At 38.0% G+C, this 16934-nt stretch overlaps 1 protein-coding gene across 3 annotated transcripts in view; it reads left to right on the plus strand.

Annotated features, from left to right (window-relative positions):
• Nucleotides 1-16934, plus strand: part of Pxn (Peroxidasin) — a 247354-nt gene that overhangs the window by 163620 nt on the left and 66800 nt on the right. For all 3 annotated transcript variants that reach the window (XM_090371255.1, XM_090371256.1, XM_090371257.1), the window contains one exon: nt 13266-13427. In XM_090371255.1, the coding sequence (XP_090227381.1) occupies nt 13266-13427 (162 nt within the window). The remainder of the gene's footprint in view (nt 1-13265; nt 13428-16934) is intronic.

Genomic DNA, 16934 nt, shown 5'->3' on the forward strand with positions numbered 1-16934 from the left:
TTTGAGGCTTAATGATCTCTGATCAGAAAATGGGTGGCCTTTGTTAGCAAACTTATGATATTTATGAAGTATGAAACTATGTATGAAGTCTTTAAGTGAGTAGCCATGTTTGCAGAGGCGGATTTAACGGCAGGCGCACCAGGCGCGCGCGCCCTGGGCCCCGACTTCTGAAGGGCCCTAAAAACCCCAACTTTACACTTTTTTCTAATGACACAAAGTTTGGTTTCATATGTGCAATTTTAATTACGTACAAGTTAACAATCGGCGGTAAAACCTGATAGTATGTTTATATTCGCTTATTTTCATTATTTCATTACTACACTGCATACTATGCACATACTACGCTGCATAGGCCCCGCGCGGCTGCGCTACTGCTCATCAGAGGAATAAATTGTATTTGCTCCTTTGTACTTACAAAGGTTCTCCTGCAGTGCAGACTTACGATGTACGCAAATACGCGTATATCGTATATTGTTGAAATTATATTAAGATAAAATTAATTCCTGTTGTTACATCAGCGCCTGGATTTTCGTAGTTTATGAATAATCTTTGAATTTTAATTAATCATTAATTTATTGCACTATAACAAAAAATCTCTTCTTTAGTATTCTAATCATCAGACTATTAAATTTTATATTTTTCTTTTCATTGATAGGCTACCAATGGTAGCTAGAAAAATGAAACGACATCTATGAGGGGCTGAAAAAAGACAAATTAAAAAAAGACGCGAAAATTGAATATAATACATATATTATATTCAATTTTTATTGGAAATAAAACATTAATAGTACATAATATTTTTTATTTATTTAAAAAAATAGTTAACATGTATTTTTATTTTCCCTGTCTCTCTCTCTTTTTTTTAAGGGGCCAATATTTTCTTCTGCGCCCGGGGACTCAGCTGACCTTAATCCGCTTCTGCATGTTTGGAAGGCAAACTTACAATTAAGCATAGCAAAAGTTGTGTGCCTTCAACTTCAAATAATGGGTTACATTTGCCTACATGGAAAATTAATAAGTTATTGAGTTATATTTCAATGCAAGTATTAAAATGATTTGAAAATGCATTTCTGTTAGTTTTTCTTGGATTCACCTTTTTGCAGATGTTATTGGTATCAAAACGATATTGCTATCTTAGAAATTTAGGTTGACACCTGGATAATGGTGTCATATAATCCAAGGAAAAGCCCAAGCCTTGAAAGCCCTAAATCTTACTCTGGTACAGGAGAGACCAGTATCCCCAAAACAGTCTAAAATCACCTGAACTTAAAATTATTGATAACCATCTTAAACTTTCAAAGAAAGTTTATTAAAATGTTAAAACAGTTATTGCTGAACTTAAGATAATTTGTAATTAATCATGGCATCCAAACATCAGATATTTAATTTTTTTGTTTTTGTTGCCAAACATTTACATTCCATTTCTTATTGGGTATTACAGCTCTGATTCATACTATCTAATTCCATTTCTTAATATTTTACATTTTTAAAACATAGTCACTAGCTCTAAGTTGGTGAGGAAGAAGGATTATCAAGAGGGGTGTATCTTCAAAGTGCATCTGTAATTATTTTGACCACTTGCCACTGGAAAGGACCAGATTCAAATTTGTTGATGATGTGAAGAACTTAGAGAAACTTTTCAAATGGGATTGAGTTAAACTTTCAAGTATTAGTGTAGAGCCCACCTCTGCTGGTCTTGGAATCATCATGCATTTCAACAAGCACAGATCAATGGCCTTTCAGATTAGCATTAGCATTAGTAGAGGCATATGATGCAAGAAAGCAAGCTTATTCAGCATCAGCCAAAAAAAAAAAAAAAAAACCACTACTCCCATTTCACCCCTCCGTTCGTTCGAAATACCTGTCCAGCTGAGCCTTAAATTTATTTAGGCTATCAACTTCAGCAACAAGCGATGGGAGTCTATTCCACAAACCAACTGCCCGCTGGCTAAAGGCAAATTTCCGCACATCTATCCGACATCCGTCCTTCCTCAATTTGAATTTATGCCCTCTCAGGTGATTATTCTGAGCAAGAGGAAGAATCCCATCGGCATTGAGCATGCTCAAGCATTCAAAGCCTTATACACCTCTATCAGCCCGCCGATGCCTAGTCTCCAGGCTCTGTAATTTGCAAAACTTAAGCCTTTCTTCGTAAGAGCAACCCTTTATTCCATTCACTAATCTTGTTGCCCTTCTCTGTACTCGTTCGAGCAGCTCTACATCCTTCTTGAAATGAGGCCTCCAGACCTGTATACAGTACTCAAGGTGTGGCCTGACCAATGCCTTATACAAGGGAATAATCACACCTTATCCCTGCTAGAAAAATTCCTGTATATCATTGACAAGACACCATGAGCTACTCTTGCAGCTCGTCTGCACTGCTCAGAGAACTTCATATCTGCCTGCACAATTACCCCCAGGTCCTTTTCATTCTCTACCACTGTCAGCGTAGTACCACAGAGTTGATACGTTGATCTGGGGTTACTGTTTCCCATATGTAGTACTTTACATTTGTCAATGTTAAACTTCATTTGCCACCTCTCAGCCCATCTGCTCAACCTTTCCAGATCCTGTTGCAGCAGCATAGTATCAGTAGTGTCCTTAACAACCCTGCCAACCTTGGTATCGTCTGCAAACTTGGACATTAAGCCTGATACACCATCATCAATATCATTTATAAATACAGAAAACAACAATGGACCCAACACTGAACCCTGAGGAACTCCACTAATAACATTAGTCCACGTTGAGCAGTGTCCATTGATTACCACTCTCTGTCTTCTGCCACTCAACCATCCCTTTATCCATAGCAGCAATTTGCCTCCAATGCCACACTTCTCCAATTTGTGCAGCAGTCTTCCATGCGCAACAGTATCAAAAGCCTTTCTAAGATCCAAATATATAATATCAAAGTTATTCCCTGCATCCAGTTCTTTTGTGACTACATCATAGTATCCAATCAAATTGGTCAGACAAGACCTGCCCTTAATAAAACCATGCTGTGTCTGAGCTATAACTGAATTCTTGTCCAGATGATCCTGCAGTGCTTCTTTAACCAGTGCCTCCATTAATTTTCCTGGAACCGAAGTTAAACTAACAGGTTAAACTAATTACTTGTAAATACCTTTGATCCTCCTTTGTGAATTGGGGTTACATTTGCACATCTCCAGTCCATGTGTACCTCCCCTGAGTCCAAAGAAGCTCTCATAATTATGGCTAGGGGTTTGCTTACTTCCTTTGCTGCCTCCTTTAATATAACTGGATAGATCCCATCCACCCCTGGTGCCTTTTTTATGTTTATCCTCAGCAATTTCTCCTCCACTTTCCTCTCAGTTATTAGAAAATAATCTAGCTCACTGCCAATGTTTACTTCACCTACGACATTCCCCTTCCTGAATAACTCCTCATGTGTGAATGTAGATGCAAAATACTCATTTAGATTGTTAGCCACCTGAGCAGGATCCTCAACTGTTGAACCATCAACATCCAGTGGACCAATCTGATTCATCCCTTTCCTTCTTGAGTTTAAATAGGTAAAGAACTCTTTTCTGTTTTTCTTTGCGTCCTTTGCCAAGGATTTCTCATAATCTGCTTTTGCCTGCCTAATCTCCTTTGTGACTTGGTTACAGACCAACTTATATCTATCATAGGCTTCCATGTCACCCATTAATTTGTATGTATTCCATGCATTTTTCTTCTCTGCCATATGTCTCATTAGTTCATCTGACAACCATTTAGGCCTGAACCTCGAACAATATTTCTTGGTTGGTATGTAAAGCCTGGTAGCTTCCAAGATTAGTTCCTTGAATGCTTCCCATTTTGAATTTGCTGTTGGTAACATCATCAGTTGGTCCCACTGTATAGAATTTAAATACTGTCTCAGCCCATCATAGTCGCCTTTACGAAAGCAAAAACCCTTCCCTTTGCCTCTGATGGTAGTTACCTCCTTGAGTAAATCCCACTTCAGCACACTGTGATCACTGCCACCCAGTGGTTCCTTTATCTGCAGATTCCTAATGCATGAAGAATCACTACTGATAATCAGATCAAGAGTATTACTCCCTCTAGTTGCCTCCCGAACATGCTGGTGTAGAAAACAATCATCCAATAAATCCACAAAAGCCCTGCTAGTGTGTGAGTGACCAACCCACAAATTCCAGTCAATATCTGGGAAATTAAAATCCCCCATTATAAGACTCTCTGATTTACTGGCCCATTCTATTTCCCTGTACAGTATCTTATTATACTCATCAGAGTCATTAGGCCTATAGCACACTCCTACTCTCAATTTTGATTTACCTATGCTTATGTCACACCAAACTGACTCGACACTGCCCTGTCCATCAATGTCGACTGGCTTCACTTCCTTGGATTTTATGTGTTTTTTAACTAATAGCATAACCCCTCCTCCCCTCCTGTCCTGTCTATCCTTTCTATACACATTGTACTCCCCAAATTCCAGTTCTGCATTCCTTATATCTGTGTGACACCACGTCTCTGATATCCCAACAATATCTGCCTTTGATGTTTTGAGCAATACCTCAAATTCATCAAATTTATTTACTAAACTCCTAGCATTGGTGTACACGCAAGTATACCTGCACTTGTTTCTATTCTTAGCTACCCTAACACAACCCATGTGTTTACTTGTATCACAATGACTTCCAGCAGTCTCTGAAATATCCTGCATCTTGTTTTTCAGGCTTCTGCTCATTCCAATAGAAGCAGTGCAAGAATCTCTTTCACCTCTGCCAGTGGCTACTGTTAATCCATTAGTCTTTGTCTCCCCCCAAGCTAGCAGTTTTCCAACCCACCTAACACTGCCTCGATAGCATCAGCAAATATTCTTGCACCCTTTCTATTTAAGTGTATCCCATCCCTGTAGAAGCAATCTCTCCTGTTAACAAGTACATTCCAGGCTGAAAAAAATTCTACCCCTTGAGCCTTGCACAATCTTTCCAGGGCCGAATTGATCGACAAGGCTCTCATCATATACTCCCTCCTATCGTGTCTGGGCAGAATTGCAGACACTTTCAAATTTAACCCTACTTCACGGCTTTTTTTCAACAGTGACCTGTACTTGTTAAGTAATTCCGCTGGTCTCCTACTCTTAATTAGATTAAGTTGATCTGGTACTAATTTGAAGCATTTCCTCTTTACAGCCATCTTGAAAGCTGTTGATAGGAAGTCTAATGTAATCATCCCAAAAGTAAGAGAGCACTTTCAGGAAATGCTTACATTTGTTTAGCACTATGCTAGCCCATTTGTTTCTCTAACAGCCAAATTTTGTATCTACACAGACCTAGACTCCAGGTTATAGAGAGTCCAGAAAACCTAGTGTGTTTTTGCACCACCTAAAAGCCACTCCATGAGAAGTCCAAATTTTATATGGACTGTCAGTATCTCTTATACCTTTCTATTTTTGTGAAAATAATAAAATAATCTTAATTTATTGTTATAGAAGTATTATTTGCATGGATTTGGACAGATATTGACCATGAAAATATGCATGTTATTAAAATAAAACTGGCTTTTTATTTAAAAAAAAATAGAATCAGTTTACTGATCATTGATCAATGCACAGATCTGTTAAGTCCATCATGTTGGTAGATGACTTTAATCAACCGGTGAAATACCACCACTTTGCTTATTGGAGGCTTGAAGTGGTGAAACCCATGTTTAGTCTCTAGTGCAAAGTTTCCGGCATCCCCCTTCCCCCATACTTCTCCTTCAACCCATGCACAGTACTAAGTACTATAGGTTTTGATACCTTTCGTGTTTGGAGTTTTCATAAAAAAAAAAAAAAATATAGATGTCACTACACACACCACATCTGATGTGATCCACAAACATGTATGCATTATGCATACTGTGCACACTCTTTCCCATATTTTATAATTGCATACATGGTAAAAAAAAAATCAGTTTAATAAATCCTATGTTTTGTTTTGGGAACAGCTACAGTATACTTGTGTTATATTATATTTGCTTTTAATTGTAACACCTGTTTTTAATCTTATTTAGTCTTCCTTCTGCAACATTAATAGAATATTATGCAGTAAAAGTCTAGAGTAATGTGTCTGCCTTGCTAGGTGTATCCTACAATTCAGTCCTGCTGAATTGTATTAGTACTTTATTCTCTTTTGGAGATAAAATGATGCATATATTTTTGGAATTAGTTGGTACCACCCTATCTCTTTATAGTTCTCTGTAACAATATAGTGATTTTTTTCTACATGCCATTCATTTGGAGAGATTTGGTTTCAGTTCTTCTCATAGACCCAAGGAATTTCTAAATGACTCTCCTCAATTTTTGTGTTAGCCAATCTTTAGAGGAGTAGAGTTTTTCTCTGTGAGTTTTTCCAGGAAAATTTAAGCCATAAAATTTGCAAATCTCACACATTTACCTAGACCTGTAAAAGGTCTGTGTGTATCTGTTTCATCTTTTCACACTAGAAAAGAAGAAATAGAGACATATGCAGAAAGCAAAACAGACTGTAAGAAATAGAAAGTCAGATAAAAGAAAAACAAAAGAAACTTGATGATCCTAGCTACATAATGATTCGGATCATCCAGTTTGTATAATCTTAAGAGTCTGGGTGCTTTGCATCCTGATTAGGACCATTAGTAGCAGAGGAGGTGTATTTTATAAGTGGCCAGATGTTCATTAGCAATCAGGTTGCACTAATTCATATTGAATTGATTTCTTTCACTCATCTTTGTATGAATTGAGATTGGCTGGAGAAATTGAGTCTCATCAAAAAATGCAGCTTTTTTTGATGAACTGAGAACTGGTAAAAGAGAGAGATTATCTCATCATGCAGTTTTGAATATTTCTCACTTCTAGTTTCCTCAAGTTAGCATTAGAAGAGGCCCATAATGCAAGAAAGCAAGCTTATATAGCATCGGCCAAAAAAAAAAAAAACCCTTCTCATTATACTCATCCACTCGCTCCAAATGTTTGTCTAGTTCTGCCTCGAATCTATTTAAGCTATCAACTTCTACAATGGCAGATAGAAGTTTGTTCCAGCAATCAACCACCCGCTGGCTAAAAGCAAACTTCTGCACATTTGTCCTACAACTGTCTTTCCTCAATTTGAATTTATGCCCTCTCAAGTGATTATTCTGAGCAAGAGGAAGAATCCCATCAGCATTGAGCATGCTCAAACCATTCAAGGCCTTATACACCTCAATCAGATCACCTCGCAGGTTCCTAGCATTAGTAGAAGCATAGGATGGAAGAAAGCAAGCTTATGCAGCATCAGCCAAAAAAAATAAATAAATAAACCTCCCATTTCACCTCTCCATTCATTCCAAATGCCTGTCCAGCTCAGCCTTAAATTTATTTAGACTGTCAACTTCCACAACAAAAGATGGAAGTCTGTTCCACAAATAAACTACCCGCTGACTAAAGGCAAATTCCAACACATATTCTACAACTGTCTTTCCTCAGTTTCTTAATCTGAGCAAGAGGAAGAATCATATCAGCATTGAGCCTGCTCAAACCATTCAAGTGAGGTGTATTGAGGTGCAGGAAGTCTTATCACTGTTGAGGAAGAGAGCTGACGCTCTCGAAAGCTTCAGGTTTTTTAGCGCTTTTAATCTTTATATTTTAGCTTATTTTATAGTAAATGATTTTATTATAGTTTTAGCATTGCATAATATGCAGCCATCAGTTTATTTTAAATTATAGTAAATTATATAATGTTTTTATATATTCTTGGTTATTTGTAAAAGTTTAGTTACAGTAAAATTCATCTAACAGTCGGTGTATGACTTATTTCCTAGTGTTCACTTATTTCCTAGATATGAATTTTCCCGACCTCAGAGGCCTCTTTCAGGATATTGAGGTCTGTAATTATTTTTGTCGCCCTTTGATCCTCCTTTGTGAATTGGGGTCATATTGGCACATCTCCAGTCCACGGGTACCTCCCCTGAGTCCAAGGAAGCTCTCATAATTATGGCTAAGGGTTTGCGTACTTCCTTTTCTGCCTCCTTTAATATAACAATAGCTATATTAAAGGAGGCAGAAAGCATCCCAGGTGCCTTTCTTATGTTTATCTTCAACAATTTCTCCTCCACTTTGCTCTCAGTTATTAGATAATCATCTAGCCCACTGCCAGAGTTTAATTCACCTCTTTGGCATTCCCCTCCTTGAATAACTCCTCATGTGTGAATGTGAATGCAAAATACTCATTTAGTTTGTTAGCTACCTGACCGGTGCCTCTGTAGCCAGGTGGGAAGGAGCAGCAGTGCATAGCACACGCTTCTTGATTAGACCGGGGTTCGAGCCCATCACCACCAAATACGGAGGATGCGGAAAGGTCAGGGAATGACCACCGCATATTCCCGGAGCAATATGGCCTAAGGCAGCAAAGGAAGTAAGCAAACCCATAGCCATAATTATGAAAGCTTCCTTGGTTAGGGGAGGTACCCATAGACTGGAGATGTGCAAATGTGACCCCAATTCACAAAGGAAGATCAAAGGCTGACACAAGTAATTATAGACTTGTGAGTTTAACTTCTGTTCCAGGAAAATTAATGGAGGCACTGGTTAAAGAAGCACTGCAGGATCATCTAGACAAGACTCAAGACTTCAGTTATAGCTCGGACACAGCATGGTTTTGTTAAGGGGAAGTCTTGCCTGACCAATTTTATTCGATACTATGATGCAGTCACAAAAGAACTGGATACAGGGAATAACTTTGATATTATATACTTCGATCTTAGAAAGGCTTTTGATACTGTTGCTTATGGAAGACTGCTGCACAAATTGGAGCAGTGTGGCATTGGAGGCAAATTGCTGCTATAGATAAAGGAGTGGTTGACGGTAAAAAGACAGAGAGTGATAATCAATGGACACTGGTCATCGTGGACTAATGTTATTAGTGGAGTCCCTCAAGGTTCAATGTTGGGTCCATTATTGTTTTTTGTATTTATAAATAATATTGATGATGGTATATCAAAGTTAATGTCCAAGTTTGCAATGATTCAAAGGTTGGCAGGGTTGTTAAAGACAATACTGACGCTATGCTGCTGCAACAGGATCTGGAAAGGTTGAATAGATGGGTTGAGAGGTGGCAAATGAAGTTTAACATTGACAAATGTAAAGTACTACATATGGGAAACAGCAACCCCAGAGCAACGTATCAACTCTGTGGTACTACACTGACAGTGGTAGAGAATGAAAAGGACTTGGGGGCAATTGTGCAGGCAGATATGAAGTTCTCTGAGCAGTGCAGACGGGCTTCAAGAGTAGCTCATGGTGTCTTATCAATGATATACAGGAATTTTAATAGCAGGGATAAGAAGGTAATTATTCTCTTGCATAAGGCAATGGTCAGACCACACCTTGAGTACTGTATACAGGTCTGGAAGCCTCATTTCAAGAAGGATGTAGAGCTGCTGGAACAAGTACAGAGAAGGGCAACAAGATTAGTGAATGGAACAAAGGGGTGCTCTTACGAAGAAAGGCTTAAGTTTTGCAAATTACAGTGTCTGGAAACTAGGCACCAGCAAGGTGATCTGATAGAGGTGTATAAAGCTTTGAATGGTTTGAGCATGCCCAGTGGTGATGGGATTCTGCCTCTTGTTCAGAATAATCACCTGAGAGGGCATAAATTCAAATTGTGGAAAGACAGATGTAGGATAGATGTGCGGAAGTTTGCCTTTAGCCAGCGGGTAGTAACAGACTTCCATCCCTTGTTGCGGAAGTTGATAGCCTAAATAAATTTAAGGCTCAGCTGGACAGGTATTTCAAACGAACGGAGGGGTGAAGTGGAGGTTTTTTTTTTTTTTTTTTTTTGCTGATGCCGCATAAGCTTGCTTTCTTGCATCATACGCCTGTACTAATGCTAAATGCTAATGTTAGTTGCTAATGCCCCTAAAAACCAAATAACAAACAGCTAACTGAGCAGGATCATCAACGGTTGAACTATCAATATCAAGTGGACCAATTTGATTCATCCCTTCCTTCTAGAGTTTGCATAAGTAAAGAACTCTTTACATCCTTTGCCAGAGATTTCTCGTAATCTGGCTTTGCCTACCTAACCTCCTTTGTAACTTGGTTACAGACCAGCTTATATCTATCATAGGCTTCTGCATCACCTGTTAATTTATATGTATCCCATGCATTTTTCTTCCCTGCCATGTGTCTCATTAGTTCATCTGGCATCCATTTAGGCCTAAACCTTGAACAATATTTCTTAGTTTGTATGAAAAGCCTAGTAGCTTCCCATATTAATTCTTTGAATACTTCCCATATGAATTTGCTGTTAGTAAAATGATCAGTTTGTCTGGCCGTATAGCATTTAAATACTGTCTCAGACCACTGTAGTCACCTTTACGAAAGCAGAAACCCTTCACTTTACCCCTGATGGTAGTTACCTCATTGAGTAAATCCCAGTTAAGCACACTGTGATATTGAACCTAGTGGTTCCTTTATCTGCAGGTTTTTAATGCATGAAGAATCACTACTGATGATCAGATTAAGGGTATTACTCCCTCTTGTTGTCTCCCGAACATGCTGCTGTAGAAAACAATCATCCAATAAATCCACAAAAGCCTTGCTGGTGTTGAGAGAGTGACCAACCCACAAATTCCAGTCAACATCTGGGAAATTAAAATCCGCCATTATAAGACACTCTGATTTACTGGCCGACTCTATTTCTGTGTACAGTTGTGTATTATACTCATCAGAGTCCTTAGGCCTATAACACACTCCTACTCTCAATTTTTCTTTTCCATTGCTTATGTCACACCAAATTGACTTGACACTGCACTGTCCAGCCATGTCGACTGGCTGTACTTCCTTGGATTTTATGTGTTTCTTAACTAATCGCATAACTTCTCCTCCATTCCTATCCTTCCTGTGAAAATTCCATTTCTGCATTCCTTATATCTGTATGACCATATCTCTGATATCCCAATAAAGCTGCCTTTGATGTTTTGACCAACACCTCAAATTCATCAAATTTATTTACCAAACTCCTGGCATTAGTGTATACCCAAGTATACATGCACCTGTTCCTATTCTTAGCTACCCTAACAAAGCATATGTATATACTTGTTCCCCAATGACTCCCAGCAGTCTCTGAAATCCCCTGCACCTTGTTTTCCAGGCTGCTGCTCATTCCAATAGAAGCAGTGCAAGAATCCCTTTCACCTCTGCCAGCGGCTCCTGTTAATCTATTAGTCTGTGTGTCCCCCCAAGCTCACAGTTTTCTGACCCATCTAACACTGCCTCAATAGCATCAGCAAATATTCTTGCACTCTTTCTATTTAGGTGTATCCTATCTCTGTAGAAGCAATCTTTCCTGTTAACACGCACAGACCAGGCTGAGAAAAACTCTACCCCTTGAGCCTTACACAATCTCTCCAGGGCCGAATTGATTGACAAGGCTCTCATCATATACTCCCTCCTATCGTGTCTGGTCAGAATTGCAGGCACTTGTTTGTCCACTTCTTCCTTGATTTATTTAAGCTATTAACTTTCACAATGACACAGATGGAAGTTTGTTCCAGCAATCGCGTACCCGCTGGCTAAAGGCAAATTTCTGGACATCTATTCGACAACTGTCTTTCCTCAATTTGAGTTTATGCCCCCTCAGGTTTGTAATCTGATCCAGAGGAAGAATCCCATCAACATTGGGCATGCACAATCCGTTCAAGGTCTTATACACCTCAATCAGATCACCTCACAGTTACCTAGTCTCCAAATGCTGCACTTTGCAGAACTTAAGCTTTTCTTCATAAGAGCACCTCTTTGTTCTCCTCACCGGTCATGTTGCTCTTTTCTATACTCATTCTAGCAACTCTACATCCTTCCTAAAATGAGGTCTCCAGACTGGTATGCAATACTCGAGGTGTGGCCTTACCATTGCCTTATACAAGGGGATAATCAGGTCCTTATCCCTGCTAGCAAATTCTTATATATAATTGACAAATCCCCATGACATGCTCTGGTAACCTGTCTGCACTCCTCAGAAAACTTCATATCTGACTGCACAATTATCTTCAGGTCTTTTTCATTCTCCATTACCCTGAGTGTAATATCACACAGTTGGTACATTTCTCTGGGGTTACTGCTACCCATGTACAGTATTTTGCATTTGTCAATGTTAAACTTCGGTTGCCCATCTGCCCAAATTTTCTAGATCCTGTTGCAGTAGCATACTGTCATTACCAACCCTGCCAACCTTTGTATCATCTGTAAACTTTGATATTAAGCCTGATATACCTTCATAAATATCATTGATAAATGCATAAAACAATAATGGGCCTAACAATTTGTTCCAACAATCTACTACCCGCTGGCTAAAGGCAAATTTCTGGACATCTATTTGACAACATACCCTCGGAGAACTTCTCTAATGACATTAGTCCATGAAGAGCAGTGTCTGCAGATTACCACTGTCTGTCTTCTCCCACTCAACCATCCTTTTATCCATAGTAGCAACTTGCCATTAGTACCATACTGCTCCTATTTGTAAAGTAGTCTTCCAGTATTAAAAGCTTTTGTTAAATCCAAGTATACAATATCAAAATTATTTTTTGCATTCAGTTCCTTTTTGACCACATCATAATATCCAATCAAATTGGTCAAACGAGACTTCCCCTTAACAAATCCATGCTGTCTGAATTATTAGTGCAGTCTTGTCTAGATAACCTAGTTAACCCTTATTGAATTGATACATTAGGTAAAGTTCATTTTTACCTTTTCATAACTTTGCAGTTTAGATTGAACTCAGAGACAAAACTGTCTGAGCAGAGTTTCCTGTTTTTCATTGGTGTCATTCCACATTCTTTGAATAAGTTTTTTAATGTATATATTTTTAACATTAAACTGCACAGACTAGAACCTGTCTATTGTTATTTTACCCTTGATCTGTATATCAGTCATCCTGAGATCAATATATTTTACTGGAATACCATTTCATTCCAACTACTGAGTGGCTCTGTTTGCATTCTCTGCAAATAACCTACCTTCTCTTAGAAGGGACTAAAAGTGATCAGCAGAATTCTGTGTGACATTTAGAACAAGATGTCATTAAAGATACTACCCACCTTATAAGGGTGGTTTTATTAGTATAAAATTTAGTTTGTCTTCAGCACAGACTCCTTTTATTCAAAACTTCATGTAGATGTTTTTGTGGTATATAATATTGGTTTGCTTAATTAATTTCATTTTTAATATATAGCTGAACCTTAGAAATTGGTGAATTAGAAGTTAAGTGGAGTCATTCCACAAGTGTTTGTCATTTCAGATGAGACATTATCAGTGGGAGAAAAAATTTCACTTCTCAAAGATGGTGCAATCCTGCGAATAGAGAAAGTAGAGAAAAGTGATGAAGGTGCTTATATTTGCCACATAAAGAATGGAGGAGGAGAAAGAAATGCTACAGCATCTTTATTTATAAAAGAAAAGGGTAAGAAATGAAATAATTTTACAGATCCACCAAGCTTTTCATAAGTAAATTATTAATTCATATACTGCATGCTGGAGGCTGACACCACAGCCGCAAGACATTTATCAGTCTTCTGCCAACCAAAATGGTAACACTAAATAAACAAATATTTTCAAAGTACTTGTGACAAAAGTAAAACCCATGATTTTGGAAGCATCACCCTGATATCAGGAAAGTTCACCGATAAATAAATTAGAATAAGTAACACAGGGTACCTGCCCACCCACTGATGAGGAGCCTCATCAGTGGGTGGGTAGCTCCGAAACGAAATAAGCTCCGAAACGGTGTTGGATGGGTGATGGTATCCGCTGAGAATAAGTAACAATAGTCTTCTCCTATGGTGAAGCATTACTTATTCGAGGTAGTGCAATATCGTGGCAACTTGTTGTGAAGGTATTCACAATATGAGATATACTTAATGATGCCAATTTATAACTACTTATGTAGTTGGCTATGTACAGAATGATGCAAATGCACTAACTTGTACATTAATAAGTAACACAGTAATAATGCTTATTTTCACTCTATAACCTGTTATATATAATTCACTGAGAAGACAAAAAAAAAATTTCATTAAAATATATAATTATATAAATATTCTTCACATTTAAAATACAAGTTAAAAGTCACATCTTTCAATACAGTCCACAGTTTTATGGAATTTTTATTGTTAAGATCTGTGCAAAACAGGAAAACCAAACCTAAATCTGTTATAACTATTTCTGCAAAAGTAATAAAATCATTTAAGCAGATTAAGTCTAGGAATTTTGAGACCCTAATGGTATTTGACTGCTTGAGAAAAAACAAAATTACACCCTTTCCATTGGTTCCCTACTCCTGTGTTCAGTCATTTCATGTTTTTCGTAAGCTTGCCATTGTAATATCTCTCAAATAATTTTAAATTAAAAGGCATTCCAAGTATTTCGTGTTATTAAAATGTCTTTTGAATTTGTTGAGAGTGAGAAAGAAAAGCAAAAGATACATTTCAATGGATACTTTTATTTCAAAAATAAAGCCACTGAAAATAAAATTTATTGTACATGTGAAAATTATCAAAAACTCAAATGTAGAGCTGAAATTATAACTGAAGAAATTAAAATATCTGGAGATCATTACTGTTGCTCTCCAGAGCTGCTAAAGTTGAACTAGCTTCTTTTACCAAAAAAAAGTACACGATGCTGCAGTAAATTCATGTGATCCACCATTATATTATCTCGGAGCAATCAGTTGGAATTAGTGAATTGACTATTGCTAGTTTACCAAGTGTAAAAAATTTGAAAAGAACAGTAAGAAATATTCATGCGAAGAAGACTGCTGGGCCAGTGGAGCCTGCGAAATGAGAAGATATGGTGTTTCCTGAGATTTATAAACAAATGGCAACTGGTGAAATTTTTTTACTATTTGACTCTGGTCCTGAAATTGATCATATTTTAAGTGCAGCATATAATCTTCAGTTATTAGCACAGTCCCAGCACTGGTATACAAACGGTATGTTTAAAACTGTTTCTCCTCTTTTTTTTCTCAGCTGTACACATTTCACAGTTTAAGAAATACCGATGTTATTCCTCAAATTACAGGTTTAGATTAGATTGTAGAAAGTTTTCTTTTAGCCAATGAGTCATTGATAGCTGGAATAACGTGCCCTTACAGGCAGTTGAGGCTGACAGTTTGAATGAAGTCAGAGGTCAACTGGATACTTACCTGTGTGAGGAGGGGAAACATAATTTGTGTTTTCTTATCTACTTGGTTGGGTTTTTTTTTTTTTTTTCCCCCTTTGGCTTCTTTGCACTATATGGCAAATACTATTACTTTGTTATTTGCATTATAACCCAATGAATCTGAAAACATATGTTTGAATGTTATAAGAATTAAAAAAATTAATTCCATCTGTATCATCAGAAACAACAACTGATTTTGAGACAGGATTTATAATTGTTATAAAAATTTAAGTGTGAATGGTAAAACATAAAGGCTGTTTTTTCACTTTTGCCAATCTATATACTGACATATTCAGCAAAATAGATTAAAACAAAATTACAGTACAATAACGAAGTTGATTTTGTGTTATGTTGTAAAATGTTGCTGGCTTTAGCTTTCATGCCTCCAATATATGTTGAAAGTGCCTTTTAAATATTGTGTATTAGCAATGTATTGCCTCCAGATGTCCAACTTAGTGCCTGATTATTTTGATGACACATGGATCGTAGGAATTGCTGACAGCTACCATGTTTTCCTTAACAAATGTGGAATTGTTACCAAAGGGCACAAGAAAATTTACCAAAAACCAATAACGAGTTGCTATGGTACTACCTCGAATAAATAACACTTCACCAGTGGAGAAGACTATTGTTATTTATTCTCAGCGGATACCACCACCCAGATGGCACCGTTTGAAAAAAAAGGTAAGGGATAATGATTCTCAATTATCCACACACTGCCGCTATTAGACCAAGAGAGCAATAAAGAGGTAGGAAAGTGATAGTAGGAGAGGTAGAGGAAGAAGATGCCAATGAAGAAGGAAAAGGGCAGTTATTTCTTCAGCTCATTTATGTGATCTCATATTCCTCGAATGGGCAGCACTTCGCCAATGATGAGGGGGGGTCTGTTGTTACTCATTCAAGGAGCCTCAGTAGCCATAAGGCCCCTCGGACGGCGCCACTTCAGGGCTATTTGGCCCCTCCTCAGTGGGTGGGTAGGTATCCATTGCTTCTTTAAAAAAAAAAAAAAAAAAAAACCACTTCCACTTCACCCCTCTGCTCATTCGAAATACCTGTCCAGCTGAGCCTTAAACTTATTTAGGCTATCAACTTCCAAGACAAGGGATGGAAGTCTGTTCCACCAACCAACCACCCGCTGGCTAAAGGCAAATTTCTGCACGGCTATCCTACATCTGTCTTTCCTCAATTTGAATTTATGCCCTCTCAGGTGATTATTCTGAGCAAGAGGAAGAATCCCATCAGCATTGAGCATGCTCAAACCATTCAAGGCTTTATACACCTCTATCAGATCACCTCGCTGGTGCCTAGTCTCTAGACACTGTAATTTGCAAAACTTAAGCCTTTCTTCGTAAGAGCACGTCTTTGTTCCATTCACTAATCTTGTTGCCCTCCTCTGTACTCATTCCAGCAGCTCTACATCCTTCTTGAAATTAGGCCTCCAGACCTGTATACAGTATTCAAGGTGTGGCCTGACCATTGCCTTATACAAGGGAATAATCACCTCCTTATTGCTACTAGAAAAATTCCTGTATATCATTGACAAGACACCATGAGCTACTCTTGCAACCCGTCTGCACTGCTCAGAGAACTTCATATCTACCTGCACAATTACCCCCAGGTCCTTTTCATTCCCTACCACTGTCAGTGTAGTACCACAGAGTTGATACATTGCTCTGGGGTTGCTGTTTCCCATATGTAGTACTTTACATTTGTCAATGTTAAACTTCATTTGCCACCTCTCAGCCCATCT

This window comes from Mastigoproctus giganteus, chromosome 4 (genome assembly GCF_048544385.1).
Source record: "Mastigoproctus giganteus isolate SK-2022 chromosome 4, ASM4854438v1, whole genome shotgun sequence".
NCBI classification, from domain to species: Eukaryota; Metazoa; Arthropoda; class Arachnida; order Uropygi; family Thelyphonidae; genus Mastigoproctus; species Mastigoproctus giganteus.